The sequence below is a fragment of the Diorhabda carinulata genome, chromosome X, assembly GCF_026250575.1.
Source record: "Diorhabda carinulata isolate Delta chromosome X, icDioCari1.1, whole genome shotgun sequence".
Lineage (NCBI taxonomy): Eukaryota > Metazoa > Arthropoda > Insecta > Coleoptera > Chrysomelidae > Diorhabda > Diorhabda carinulata.
Window position 1 is genome coordinate 15,339,993 of NC_079472.1, and position 15,803 is coordinate 15,355,795.

General features: G+C 34.5%; 1 protein-coding gene across 2 annotated transcripts in view; it reads right to left on the reverse strand.

Moving 5' to 3' along the window:
- LOC130902088 (protein roadkill) overlaps positions 1–15,803 on the reverse strand; it is a 57,905-nt gene that overhangs the window by 37,836 nt on the left and 4,266 nt on the right. The window contains exon 1 of one of the 2 annotated variants that reach the window (XM_057813908.1): positions 9,241–9,557. The exons of the other annotated variant lie outside the window; for it this stretch is intronic. Within the exon in view, the coding sequence (XP_057669891.1) occupies positions 9,241–9,254 (14 nt within the window). The 5' untranslated portion in view covers positions 9,255–9,557. Of the gene's footprint in view, positions 1–9,240; positions 9,558–15,803 lie in introns of those variants that run through there. 2 annotated transcript variants of the gene reach the window in all.

The following is a 15,803-nucleotide window of genomic DNA, read 5'->3' on the forward strand; positions in this document are numbered from 1 at the left end:
CCTTCCCCACTTGGAGTGTAATTTTCCACGGGCGTTTACTCTCCGGAATATCGTACTCCATTCTCGAAATTTTCTTCTTCCTGTTCACCGTTCGTTGTTCAATTAGAAAATCGATCGTAATTACTCCTCTCTAATGTCCCAAAATACCTTCCCCGCTGACTGTGTAATCTTCGCTTTACACAAGGAAATATAAATGATATAACTATGATGGATTGAGTAACAAATAGAGACGTAGTTGTAATAGTAGTAGAAAAAATGGATAGGCGTGTTTTCAAAGTGAAGCAAAACTCTTCTAAAATGACAGGGAATCTTCAAATTATTGGCCAATTAAAGTTTCCCTTTTTACAAAAAAAATAGAATCCTAAAATGCTGTGGCCGTGATCTTATCGGCCAAAAACACGGTTTTCGTTTGCTTGGAAGCACATTCCTCGGATAAAGTTCATTGGTTCGATTAAATCTTCGTTGCTGGGATATAATATTGAACCCAACACTCTCAATTTTCTTACGATACATTTAATAATTTTCCAAAACAAAAAAAATTAAGTTCTATATAAATAAAATGTAAATTTATGCAGGATGCAAACTAATAGAATTAAATGGGTTGTGATATAAATGTATCCTATTTATGTTAGGAACACGTGAACCGGTTAGATACACTTCCAAGTCACGAAACATCATCGACTTATTAAAAGCACACGTGATTTTCAACGTTTTTCTAAAATGAAAATAAAAAAAGATTTTACTGGTAATTTTACAGGATTACGAGGCAACCGCGTACAAACACCATGTGTACTTATTTATTTTTTTTTACAATAAGATAGAAACACGTGACAAGGACGAACGAAACAGATCCGATTGACGTAGCATACGATTGCAGGGTCGTATCGTTATATTTGAGTTTTTGTCCTTCGTTTCGAACTGAATTTTTCTATAGGTGAATTAGAAATTCGATAACAACTATTCGACCAGCACATATAAGTTTCATTCGTAATATATGTAAATATACGATTTTTTTTATGTATTTTCTAAAGCACGAATCATGATCGCCCTCAAACTAGATAGATATAATGCAAATCATCAAAAAACGAAAATATTATCACAGATTTTCTCACTTTATCAAACCATAATCGGCTTATAAAAGTAAAAGAATTATACAGAGTTGTACTTAATACGACAAGCGAATATAATTTCAGTAAAATTAAATAAAAAGATGTTTTAGTTGCTTCAAAGTTTTATTTGCGACTTTTTAATGAAAATTACTGATAGAGCTAAAAACAACATGTAATGCTCTGCAAAAGTCAGACAAATCATTTTATAGGATCACAACATTTCAAAGTTATCAATCCTTGATCTTAGAAAAGTGGTAAAATAAGTAGAAATCAAAAACACGGAGTAGTACGACTCCAGATCTAAAACAATCGAAGAGATTTATGTCTAATTCTATTAATTGAACCCAAAAAGTTCTTACATTTAACAAAGACGAAGTAAGGAGAGTTACTAGCATGTTTACTCGATATTTTCCGGTGAATAACCGCCTGGTGATCATCGGAGAGACAGCTCTTGCAAGGAAACAACCGAGCGCTTCCTCCGTGAGTGTGAGGATGTTCAACGACAAAGACGGTAAGTCGTATTGCTCCAGACAATTTTTAAACTCGATGGTACTAACTAAGAGGCCAACAGTTTGGAGTACACAATAATTACGTCAAAGTAATAGCAAAGTTTGCGGCTCTACGCCTTAGCTTAGCACAGGTCCAATATTGCTTCAAATAAGTTAAAGCGTCGAAGAGGTTTTCCGGAGGTTTATCGGTGGGAAAATATCGAAAAGTGCGACAGACAGTGTAATTGTAAGTGATTTTTTTCTTATCTCCGCGAATCAAAAATAAATTGTGAGGTTAAGGTTTTTTTACACGTGAAGAAGCTGTTGCTGCATTCAAATCAGATGTTTTGGGGTTACCTCAAACGGAATGGAAAAAATCCTTCGATAATCTTAACGGAGAATATTTTGAAAAATAAAAAATTATATTTTTACCTTCAATATAATTTCATTTAGGTCCTGTATGTTATATGCACTCATATTATGGTAAATTAACCTTACAACTGAGGCACCTAATATCTACAAATGGTAATCGCGTGGGAAAAGGTCAATCATACAAAGTCACAGTCATAGAAATGCGTTTAAAGTAATAATTAATCAAAATGTTCTGGGTTCATTCTTAAAAACTATTCATGATTATTTTTTTACTTAAATCGCAATGTTACTTTTTTTCTTTAGTTCCTAATGAGTTTTTCGAAACATATTTTGTAAAACTTATTCGATTTTTCAATCATTTTATTTTGTAGGAAACCGAAAGAAATCCGAACGTTTTAATTGACCAGATTCAAGAATTTGTATAGCGTAACTTCTATTGTTAAGTAGCACCTTCCAGTATTATTACGTGAATCTAATTCAGTTCATTACTTTTAGAAATTGCGCGAGAGAGAAAGTCTTCGAATTTCTCTCGTAAACTGAGAAATCGTTTGGAACTTAAAATGTTTAAAGAAAATTCGAATATCTACTTATTGCACATGTTTTCGAAACTTAATTGGTAATTTCTTATTCAACGTATTACGAGGATGGTTCCAGAAGTACCTGGCCCTCATACAATTCTCTCAGCGATGTTCAGTACGTTCGAAACCCTTTTTATATTAAAATTCATCGAGCTACTCAAAATAGCCCTTAACTACCGACAACTCTTCATATATCTTCATAATCTTCCACTACCGAGCCATTTTTTCAAATCTGGGTACAGAAAATAATCATTGTGTGCTGAATCTGGCGAATAGGGTGTATGAAGTAGTAATTCATTTACTTTGGCCATTGCAATAACGTTATAAATATTCCATGTGCCAAAATGTACCAACATCATTATTATATCATTTTAATTATCAGTAACGCAGAAAAAACGATGTAATGCGATGAATAAAAGAACTGTTATCAAGTACAAGTTTGTTATCAAATACATTTTGCATTGGCGTACCGTTCGGACGGGATCTAACTTAATTATTGTTAAAGAAAACTCACAGGTTTATACATTTTGTATGTAAGTTGGTTGATACCTTTTGCTAGATATCTCATTTTAATTATTTTTACTCGAATACCGTTCAACAAAGTCGAAGTCGAATTCGCTATATATTAAATTTCACATATTCAACTTTAACATTCGGTAACTCATATAAAATCTTGTTTTTGCCCCTTAACGTCATTCTATCGATCTGTCTGTTCATCTGGTTTATGTCGCGGATTCTAACAGTCGTAAGATCGTTATTTGTATCAAAATACTTAGTCATTGCAAGGAAATCTATCACTTTACCCAGTTTGATTGTCAAAGAGGCCTTAGGCCCCTTTCACACCAAACGAATCCGAATCAATCAGAATCACTCCGAATCAAGTTGAATCTGATTGACCAAGATTCGGCTTCGAGCGCTCCGCATAAATGTGAAGGGCGAATCTGGTTCAATCAGTTTTGATTCGACTGTCAGATTCCTCGTCCAGACAATCTTGAATCAACAACCATACGAGATGGACGTGGAGTTATTAATTTTAAAAGTTATAGAAAATAGTTGGAGGAAAATTGGCGAAGAATTAAACATTCCAGGTAAGAATTATTCAGGTTGATTCAGCTGGTGTGAAAGAGTGGAGATGACGAATCAGATTCAACTTGATTCGGAGTGATCCAGATTGATTCGGATTCGTTTGGTGTGAAAGGGGCCTTACGCTCTTCTACACAATCGGCGCTGATGACGTAGTACTTATTTGGAACGTATCTCTGAATTTATAAAATATAACCACAGTTATAAACTTTGTAAGCCTGTTAATAATAACCCTATCGACACGAAATAAACACAATTATTCTTGTAAAATTTATTTTCGTTGAATAAAAAATTAAATTTTCAATCTCGTTGCATTCGATTTTAATTTTGATCGGTTTTAAGAGCAACTATTTGATAAAGTATTGCTACACGTGCATATAATACTACACAAGGTTTACAATAAAATTATTCTAAATTCCTCTATTTTACCCATTAATATAAAGGTCGTTCGATTTATATATTTATATTTAAAGTATACAGTGTGTAATAAAAGATAAGACCTTGCAATATACGTTTAGATTATTATGTCTGATTTACATCAATGATCCTCATCGTATTACATCGAGTGCCTAATTTTAGAAAATAAAAGATAACAGTAATTGTTTTACGCGCGCGCGTGGGTACGTGTGTGTGTTTAAGGACAATCAGCAATATTAACTTTATAGTCCACGATCCCTCGTACATTTTTTCATTTGATTACTATCAAGTTAATTTTTTGGGGGTAGCTTTGAGAGACGCCCTTGTAAGAAACTCTCGATTGCGGTAGCTAAAAGAGGTAGCAAGGATGCAAATTTGCTACTCACAAAAAATTAGCTTGATAATAATCAAGTGCAAATATATACGAGGGATCCTGGACTATTACTCCGTCATTGTCCATTAAACCAAAACCGAGGCCGAAATTTTTCGGCAAAACCGTTGCCAACTCGACGATGGTTAATTGGGAGAGTAAAATGATAGTAGAGGAGATTAGTACGGTAAACTATTTTTAAATATAGACCGAATCGCGAAATGAAATTCTTTCTGCAAACATATCATTATTTTGATATTAAACATCGACAACCCATCATTTTATTACAATATTCGTTATACAATGGTTTCAAAATGATACTTCTTCTAAACCAATTAAATGTTATCGAGTAAATTTCACGAAAGCAACTCATAACGAATATTATCACATCATGAATGGTGTACAAAACATTGCTGCACATTGGAATGAAGTGAAGCTGAGCTGTATGAACGGAAATTGGAGAATCTTTTGATCTGATATGGTAGAGGCATCAAGCAGACGTTTGCGAGTTCAAGATACTATAATACAGATAGTTTGAAATATCGCTTTTATGATGGAGGAGTCTGAGTTTGCAATCGAGCAGCTCGAGCGATGAAGAATCAATGAAAAGGAAACATACTTCGAAAATAAACGAAAAAGAACCGTCGAAAAAAAGTTTAACCCGCTTTTCAAAAATATATTCTGGTCCAGATAGTATTTCTCGAAAAATATTTTTTTTTTGGAAATCTTATAGGTAATAGAAGTAATTTGTAATGTTTTTTGCTTGTTATATCATTAATTTCGTTTTACGCGTATTTCTCTTATCACGAATTTAATCGGAACGCATCCTTCGCATAAAGCTCGAACCCAGGCGAGACGTTTCAAATCGAAGAGAAGTTTACCCTGTTTAGAAACACCGAAGCGAGCAGATCTCGAGCGCTTGATTCTCAAAGGTGTTCCGCTGTTCCTAGAGATTCGACACGCGCAACTTAAGCTTAAGTAATTATCGAACTTTGATTATTGTATTACATCTTCGCAATCGTTGATCCTAAGACTCACGCCCACAATTGCAATAAACTTAAATTGTGTCACAGTAACATTTGACGCAACAAGTAGCTGGGCGCGACGTCACTATATAGTAAACGCCCGATACATTGTCCGATTAATGCCTTCACATTTACTTTGTTTTCTTATAGTTATTGTTTTATTTACTTGTATCAATGATATGATTTTTGGGCTTCTGACATTAAGTTTTCGTTTTATTTTATCATCAATAATATTTATTGTAATGGTAGAAAATTAAATATAAGAATTTACATCAAATATAAGAAAGTATCGGTATTTACACTTTACACCACCTTTTATAGCGAAATAACAAATAAACACTAAAGAATCCTATGAACTGCTTAAAAGTTTACTATGTACTGACGTCAGTGCACCGCCATATTGCGTTTTAGCGGGAATTTTAAACGGTTAATTTATATAAATATGATATTTATATAAAGAAATTAAATTATTTATGTGTAGAAATTGTTGCAAGATTTATAAAATTGTATACAGCGGCTACACTAACACGTTTGTTCAGCAATCGTTGCGCTACATTAAAACTATGGCGAAAATTGCATACTTTTGGACGACGAAGGTCAGACGATCATTATCTCTAATTACTATATGTATATTGATTTGTCCAGGGTCGGTAGAAAAATAAAAGACACCATCTTTTATCAGATATAATACTTTTGATTATTTACTAAATTTTAATTAGCATTGTACATCACCCGCTTGCGCACAGTTACATCTCTTTTGTCATGCAAATTTTATTTTCCCTTCTTATACTTTCGCCCTTCATTCTATTCCCGACGAGGGAGGCTGAAAGCGAAGGCAGGGACGAGAGACTTATTTGCTACCCTACGTTAGTTGTGAATATGCGAGGGCATAAGAGCTTCAAATTCGGTATTTCCTAAATGTAATTACTGAAAGTAGGTCGTCCTTTAACTGGAATCAAAGTTTATAAACGAGCCCAAGTTTCGTAAAGACGTTACGGCATAAAAATGATATCCTTCAACTTAACGACCACAAATATAGAGCGTCACCCTCGTATACGAGGGTAACTCTATAATTTAAGACGCTACGAGAGCAGAGGAGTTAGAACTGGCTATAAATGTATCGCGTCACCCTCGTATAGGAGGGTAACTCTATATTTTAAGACGCTACGAAAATAGAGGAGTTAAAGCTGGCCACAAATATAGAGCGTCACCCTCGTATAGGAGGGTAACTCTATATTTTAAGACGCTACGAAAATAGAGGAGTTAAAGCTGGCTACAAATATAGAGCGTCACCCTCGTATACGAGGGTAACTCTATATTTTAAGACGCTACGAGTGTAGAGGAGTTAAAGCTGGCCACAAATAAAGAGCGTCACCCTCGTATAGGAGGGTAACTCTATATTTTAAGACGCTACGAAAGTAGAGGAGTTAAAGATGGCCACAAATATAGAGCGTCACCCTCGTATAGGAGGGTAACTCTATATTTTAAGACGCTACGAAAGTAGAGGAGTTAAAGCTGACCACAAATATAGAGCGTCACCCTCGTATAGGAGGGTAACTCTATATTTTAAGACGCTACGAAAATAGAGGAGTTAAAGCTGACCACAAATATAGAGCGTCACCCTCGTATAGGAGGGTAACTCTATATTTTAAGACGCTACGAAAATAGAGGAGTTAAAGCTGACCACAAATATAGAGCGTCACCCTCGTATAGGAGGGTAACTCTATATTTTAAGACGCTACGAAAATAGAGGAGTTAAAGCTGGCCACAAATATAGAGCGTCACCCTCGTATAGGAGGGTAACTCTATATTTTAAGACGCTACGAAAGTAGAGGAGTTAAAGCTGGCCACAAATATAGAGCGTCACCCTCGTATAGGAGGGTAACTCTATATTTTAAGACGCTACGAAAGTAGAGGAGTTAAAGCTGGCCACAAATATAGAGCGTCACCCTCGTATAGGAGGGTAACTCTATATTTTAAGACGCTACGAAAGTAGAGGAGTTAAAGCTGGCCACAAATATAGAGCGTCACCCTCGTATACGAGGGTAACTCTATATTTTAAGACGCTACGAGTGTAGAGGAGTTAAAGCTGGCCACAAATATAGAGCGTCACCCTCGTATAGGAGGGTAACTCTATATTTTAAGACGCTACGAGTGTAGAGGAGTTAGAACTGGCTATAAATATATCGCGTCACCCTCGTATTATTAATTTTGAATACATCTTTTATCTCAAATTATTTTAGGAAGTGAGCTGTTTATTTGGGTTTATTAAAAAGATAAAAAATGATAACAATTCAGGAAATGCGATTAAAACTTTCGTTTGTGGTTCTCGGTAGAATAAGTCTTCCGTTTTATTTGACTGAAGCAACTTAATACTGTGATTTTTTTTTATATTTACCCCAATTTGATAATTAAAAATAGATCGGTATTTCCCATTTAAATTATTTGAAGGCCGCTTAACATGAAGCAGGGCATTAGATACAAAGTTCTAGAAGGACTAAATATGGCATATGATAAATCTACTGCCGCTGCTACAGTTTAAATATTATTTAAAAGCAAAAAATAACTAGATTTGTCCTTGTATTTGCCGGGAAAAGGGCGTACATACCACAAGGGTGGTATCATCAAGATAGTCTTTCAATTCCTCATTAGTTCTTTAATTTTCTTCAAAATTCCAATAAAAACCGTTTAACTTGATGTATTTTTCCTCTATTTGGTCATTCGGCCCCACTGTGTGAAGTAATACGAAATATATAAGAAAATTTAAACTCACTTTTAGTTTATTTATAAATTCAGTCATTCCCTTTTCTTTTTCATATACACGTTCATACATTAACCATAACTCCGAGAACAGGTAGTCAAACTGTACAAGAATAAATTTTACCTGTGACCAGGTAAAAGAATTTCTTTCGAGGTCAATATAAAGGTAACTTTTATCAACATAGAACTTAAAACCCATTAACAGACGAAAATATAATAATTATATAATATATTACAAACAAAAATCGGTTATTTATGTACATAAACAAATGAGAAATCGATTCAACCCATTTCCTTTATTAATTCAATAATGCCGATGAAAAAATAAATGCTCATCGTGATTTACAGATGTAGGATCTATGACCGAAGTTGTATGTATCATACTTTTCAACCGCGAGTAAAAAATATTAATTTGGAAAGAAATTACACAATTTTTGTAACTGTATAACCAATTACCTAGATATCTATTTTTACGCACTTAACAATCAGGCAATATTTACAGTATTATGTCTGTATATTAAAAAAAAAATATGTAGTTGAGACATATCAGAGGAAATAATTCTAAAGCCAACAACCTTTCTTCAAGTCCCGCCTCTTATAACGCAAATAAACATTTAGCAGCATGAAACACGTGCTTAAAAAATACACAACAAACTCGTACAATAGTTTTCAAAGAAACTATATAAACGCATAAAAATGCAAAATTCATTAACTACGATGATAATTTCACGTGTCTTCTCTTTTTCTTATATGAAAAGTGCATTCATTGTCAATTTCCGGGCAATGACCGAGACCTTGGGCACTCCAGGAGAGTCCATCGGCCCCGACTCACAAGAAGACAATGTACATAGATAAAGAAAGATATAAAGTTGACACAAAATAAATAAAAAAAAAACTACAAAACGCCATTTTACGATTCAAGTTGTTTTACAATGGTTTAAACCTCCCCTAATCTACTACTAATTCAATAAACTTTAAATTACATTTACAGGAGAGCAAAGTTACGTTTCCTATGATTATTTTGATGAAGAGGTTTACCTTGCGAGGGCCATTTTCAAAAAGTAATCCAAATTTGAGGGTTCCAGTGCACCTATTTAATAATCTTCCGAAAGAAAAAATCACGACACTGCCTATTTATCACTCAAACACACTTCATAACATTTCATAACCCGATCGAGCACGTTTTCATTTCGAAAATATACCAAAAATACTAATTGAAATACGAAAAAAACTGTCGAGAGAAAACCAGTACAGTTGTCACAAATACCTCGTATTTACCTGCATTCGAGGACTGATGAAAACTGAAATATATCAAACAATGATACAAAACCCGAATCACTACTCCCCTCTACTACGACCAAATAATGGGAAAAGTTCCTATTCGGAGGTAATCGGAGCGGATCGAGGCCACTTCGGTGACTGCCATTACGACTAAAGCGACGTTGTCAACTTGTGAGATATTAATTTCGGTATTTCTTTAGGTACTTTTTTTTAAATTACTAATCGTTTTTATTCAAAGATAAAAAATTTAAAATCACAAAAAGGAGAAAACAGGTTCTGATCGATAAAAAGCAGAAGGCATGTACCTTTGAGTCAGTTATCAGAATTCATTTTGTCGTTTTAGAAATATGAACGGAATTTTGAAAGAAAAATAAGAAGAAAATAGATCGTCGACCTAAAGAGCTTTGGGAGTCTATTGATGAGATGGATATAGCTACGTAACCGTATTATTAATTGTCGTCGGCTATTTGGATGTTGAACGAGTTCACCAAATTACAAGAATACCACTGGAAAGTAGCTAAAGGAGGTGATAGGGGAGTTTCCTATTGGGTCTTGAGAAAAGATGTCATCTAGTTCAATTCTAGGGTGCGAATCACGTATAGGGTTTGTCGGCCTAATAATGTGTTAGTATTTTGACTCACCCTGTATCAGTTTCGATGAATATTAACGAAAGAAATAATTTTGTAAAATTTTTACATCCATTCGAATGCTTTGGCAGCAACAGATCCTAATTTTTGAATTTCTCTTACATTATTCAAGGTATTGAGCTCGTTAAGATTTTTACGGAAAATCAGTTATAACTTTTTAAATACCTCGTAGAACACATCACAACACAAATATGCAATAAAATATTTAAAAAATAGAACTTTGATATGGCCCAGCATTCTGTAACACCCTGTGCGATTGTAAATAATTTAAAAACTTGAAGATCCTCAAGTTTATTACACTAATAATCTGATATTGTCCCTAGATAAACTTGGAATATTTTCTTTAAACTGAAACGCGTTAATACAGCTGCCAGAAATAGCTCTCATTTGGATGCTTCTTCAAAATTTATAGTTTTTTATATTATTTTTCAATTTCCCACATATTCAATTTAATTTTTGCTTATCTGACAATATACTACTTATTTTCACAAACTGGCAACGGTGCCGCGGATGTTCGATTTAAATCGAGATTGCATGAATAAATAACTTAATTGCACTAGAAACGGCCATAAATTTTTTCGTTAACCTGAAATGACAGTAAAATGTAGAGTTTGACGATTCTTTTATATAAATGAAAAAGTTTTAATTAAGTAAATTGTTTTTATATAAACATCAACAATTCGATATACGAATAACGCGAATGTCCACGACTCTCATTTGTTTACATTTACAACCATTTTGTCTATTAATATTTTCACTTTGATACCATATTCCCCAATCTAAATTGTACGTATATTCCTTAGATCCGACCCCTCTGTAGCTTGTTTGTTTAGGATTATTTACAGGGTCCTTCTATCTACAGATTACATCAAAATATACACTGCTCTAATAAAAAAATGGATACTCGAATATCAAACACATTAATAAAATATTTTATTGAGAAAATCTTAATAATAATTAAAATAACAAATTCGAAATAAAATTGAAATTGAATCATTTTTTACAATATTGGGAATTTTTATCGAATAATAGTCTTATGACGACATTGTACCACGTGGTCTAGGTCATTACGTTTGCGTAGAATATAATTTAGACGCTTATCAAGCATGTCCCAAACATTCTCAATAGGGTTGAGATCGGGGTTCAGAGCTGGCCACTCTGTAGTAGTTTCTTGTCAATTTTGGGTCGCTTATGAATCGAATTGGTATCTTCTATATTGAATCGAGCATCCCGAGCTCCTCTGAGACTTGTAGAGGATTGGAAGCTGTTGCAGAGTAATACTTTTTGGTCTTGAAGAGGGCTCCAAGTTATTGTGAAGCTGTCTTAGCTAATTCAACAGCCAAAAAGCGAATTTCATGTCCAGACAGGACAAATCCTTAGGTGTAGTGCCTTTTTCTTTGTTATAAAAACAGCAGCCTAGGTATTTGCTGCATTGAACTCACACCAGAATGTTTGCAAGATGGTGGTGATCAATCTCTTATGAGAGATACATTAGAAATGCTATAAGGTCGATGGAAAAAATGATTTAACTTCAATGGAAACTGTATTGTAACATAAAATTGATTTTTTATTATAAGTGGTAATCAATAGGCGCTAAATAGGCACGAAATCAGACTAGTAATCGAACACTGCCATCTAAGACGTCACCATCACACCACGGTCATCACGGATGATCCGGAGTGCCAATGGTGCATGGAGAAGGACGAAACTGCAGACCACGTTATCCACCACACTTAGATAAACCCCATAACCTGCCTAACGACATCAAAGGGTTCAAGCCAAAGCGCCTGATCGGCTTTTCAAAGGACATCGAACTTTGGTAACGTCTAGTGGGACACGACGGGCCTATCTGAAGGCCTACCTGTATGTGCTCAATGGCTTCACGGCCGCCCACATCTACGAATTATTATAAGTCGTACATGCGGATCAGCCCTCGTAGGTAAATGTAATTAAATTTTAAAACTGAGTGAAGAGGTTGTAGAAGATGTAAAACAAATTAAGGCCAGGTAGTTGAACGAATGAATAATTAATCGTTAATAGTTGTTAATGAAACGTAATCGTCATCATGCATAAAACTAATCTTATAATTACACAAAAGACACAATCATCTCAACAAGTCCATATACATATACAAATCGATTTCGATGTAATTCAAATAATAATCAGACGCATTGGATCGAACAGAAATGGGATAGGATCATGAATATATATCGCGCAAGCGTATTGCCGATAACTTTATTTCGAGGACAGATGTCAGGGGGCGGATTATAAAGCTCCAGGTAGGGGCGCTACCCTTTGTCCGCCGTTGGTTCGCTTAGTGTTGATGCGAAGGTCACAAATACATATATACAGGCGTACACAAATACGTTACGAATTATTTCATAACAACAATTCAATTATATTCTTTGTCATAGCAATTCTCGATTAATAAATATATTCGTAACGAATTGTAGCAAACGTTTCGTTTACAAAATATACTTAATGTGAGTCGGAATTTAAAGTTGCATAGCATTATAACAGACTATAATTTTGCCCCAATTGTCCGCCACGAAACGTACGACTGCTATGATAGCAGCGCTATCTACCGTCACAAATGCAAACAAAACTATTTGTGGTGAACGTCATGTTAAAATTAAATTTTAATATTAAATTTTACGCGTCTATTGTATTAATTATTAATTGTAATACACTTTTTCTGGTACAATATTTTGCTGCGCGGTTTCGTTGAATTGACAAAACTGGAATTTGATTTGTGTATCGTGTGAACACGTTAAGATGTTTTAAGGAAATCGGTTACTTCTAAACTGAATAGCCACACGGTTATAATTTTAAAACCATATATGGAACAAGGTTACTAGAATAATAGAAAGTTTGTGACATGCGCATGATTTTGTAAACAAACGATCAGCTGCTAGAACACCAGCTACGTCATTATGTTTACATTTTTGTTTTGTTTATATTTTTATGTCAAACAGAACCTCGGTAACATTATGTTCGAATTATGAGGATGTGTGTTATCTGGCTATACAAACGAATATATTTCCAACTTACGAATTTATTGAGACTAAATTGAAGGAGAACCGGTGACGCCACTAAATAGCGTATCTCTCTCTCTCTCTCTCTCTCCTCCGGCATTTCAATTAGTTCTGCGCATATTTTCGCGGATGAAGCATGCGCAGTATAGATAAAGTGTCTCGAACGAGAGAGAAAATGAATATCGTCGGCACCGTACCAATTGTGCGTATATAATCAAAACCCATAGATTAATATATTGCTAAAAAGGGACGCAGTAGTGTGGCTGCGGGGGTAGGGTATCAAAATGTTATGATCTCAGACGATTGTGCCGTTATGGTAGAAATTGTATACTGGTTGGTTGCATATTTTAAAATGTTTTTTCGTTAACCGGGCCTTCCAAAAATGGATTGACACATATTTAATTTGTAGAATACTTGTTTTTGATTCTTGTAATAAAAAATGTTTTTTTTTGTAGTAAGCGTTTTAACTGCATATGCTTAAATAATCTAATTTTTTTAAATTTTCCGTAAAATCAAGGAAATGGCGCATTTTTAATTTAAAAATAGAACATTACGAGTGACAAGGGTTTATAGTCTATTTCATAAAGGTATAGAGCAATAAAATGGTGAATTCCGTCCAGTTCGGCTCAATTTAGGTGTAGGTCTTGAAATATTGTGTAGGGATTACTTAGGTAGTGGATTATACAGTTACGTTTTGCGTTTAACAGGTACCGTTTAAACTTCTATTAGTACCTTTGCCTAATTCCAGCTTTATTTCAAATTTCGGCTTAACCGTGCGCCTTAAGGGCAATGGTGCTTTACCTAAAATATTTAGACCTTTATGAGTATATTTATTTAGTTTAACGCATCAGTATTTGCTGTTAAGCCTAAAATAGTGTTCACAGTATTATAAGATTAGTAATAAATGTTGTTCCAATAATTATCCACTATCAGTGAATGAAAAACTTATTATTTTAAATGTACACGATTGCATAAAATACGATTACTCGAAATTTACTGTACAAGAAACTGTCGACTGATGTTCCCGATTGACTGGAGTTGAAAAGTCCACCGTTTTTAAATTATTGCGGGGGAGAAAGATAGCAGGTCAAGTGGAACCTTCCAAGAAAAGTCCAGACAGACCAGTAAAAGTCCTTGTTGAAGACACCAAAAGTGTAATTCGGATTTTAAAAAAGAAATACCCACCCTAGATAAAATTTTAATGGAGCTTGGCCAGGATGACAGTATTCCGTTGATAATTAAAAAACTTTTATGGACCACTTTGAAAAATATGGATTTTGCCTGGGATAAGCATAACCGTAAAGTACTTTCACTGGAAAGCGATGAAATGGTTTGCCGGCGACGAAAATACTTAAGAAGTATAAAGCAGTACAGAACGGAGCAGAAGAAAATATTTTATTTTGATGAGACGTGGATTAATGAAGGTTATACAGTACCAAAAATGTAGCAAGACAAAAATATAACCAGTGCTCGCCAAGCTTTCATGGAAGGCCCGTCAACGGGTATTAAGTTGCCTTCAGGTAAAGGGAAAAGACTAATAATCGTCCATATTGGAAGCGAAGAGGGATTTTTAAAAGAAGGTTCGCTAACCTTTCAGTAGTACCACGAGGACATGGATTCGGATGTTTTTCACGACTATTTTGGTGAAATGATAAAATATCTTCCGGCTGATACAGTGGTAGTTCTGGATAACGCAAGTTAATTGGTTAAACACTAAATCCTATAGAACTTATATGGGCGCAAGAAAAAGGATTTGTAGCAAGACACAACACGACATTCAAAATGAAAGACGTTGAGCTACTGTTTGATCAAGCCATTAAGGAGGTGACACCAAAGAACTGGCGAAAAGCAGTCCAGCATGTCATTAAAGAAGAGAAAATGTGGGATCTTGACTACTTGATTGATCGGACCGTCAACCCGTTAATTATAACGTCAAGAGGAGATGACAGTTCCTCAGATGACGAAGAATATTGTGATTTTTTATAATTTAATTTCTGTATAATGTATTTTATAAAAAATAAGTGTATCTATTACTATGTACATAATGCCTAATTTTTATTCTGTTAAAATAAAAATCTTTCCTTTTTACGAGTATCCTACCGGCACGCCTTTGGCACACTATTTTCTGTGTTTGCGAATGGATAACAATAGGCTAAACCCATAAATTGGCCCACAACCCGGGTGGTACTACCTGCACTTTTTTTTTTAAATGAAATCAATGCCAAACTATGAAAGTGGCTTAAATATTCGTTGGGTCACTCTGTGTGGTCCCTTTGCACACCTAATGAGGTTTTATTACTCTATACCTTTCTGTAATAAACTATAATTCTGCCTCATTTTTTTTACTGAAACTTGCCGCAGATGCCGCAGTGGTCGAATCTTCGTGACTGCACAGAATACATTAGATCCAATCGACATTTTTTGTAGTTTCCTTTTACAAATTAGCCCCTCAAGGCTACTACAAAGTATCAAATATTCTTCTTTCTTAATTTACAGGAAGATTTGTGAAATCGACCATAAATTTTATTTCCATGGTGCTGTACACAACTATCGAGCTTTCGACTGATTTTAAACTTAGAAATTCCAGAACCGTCTTCGGAAAAATCAATTTAGGGATCTTTAGTAAATGATAAATTCT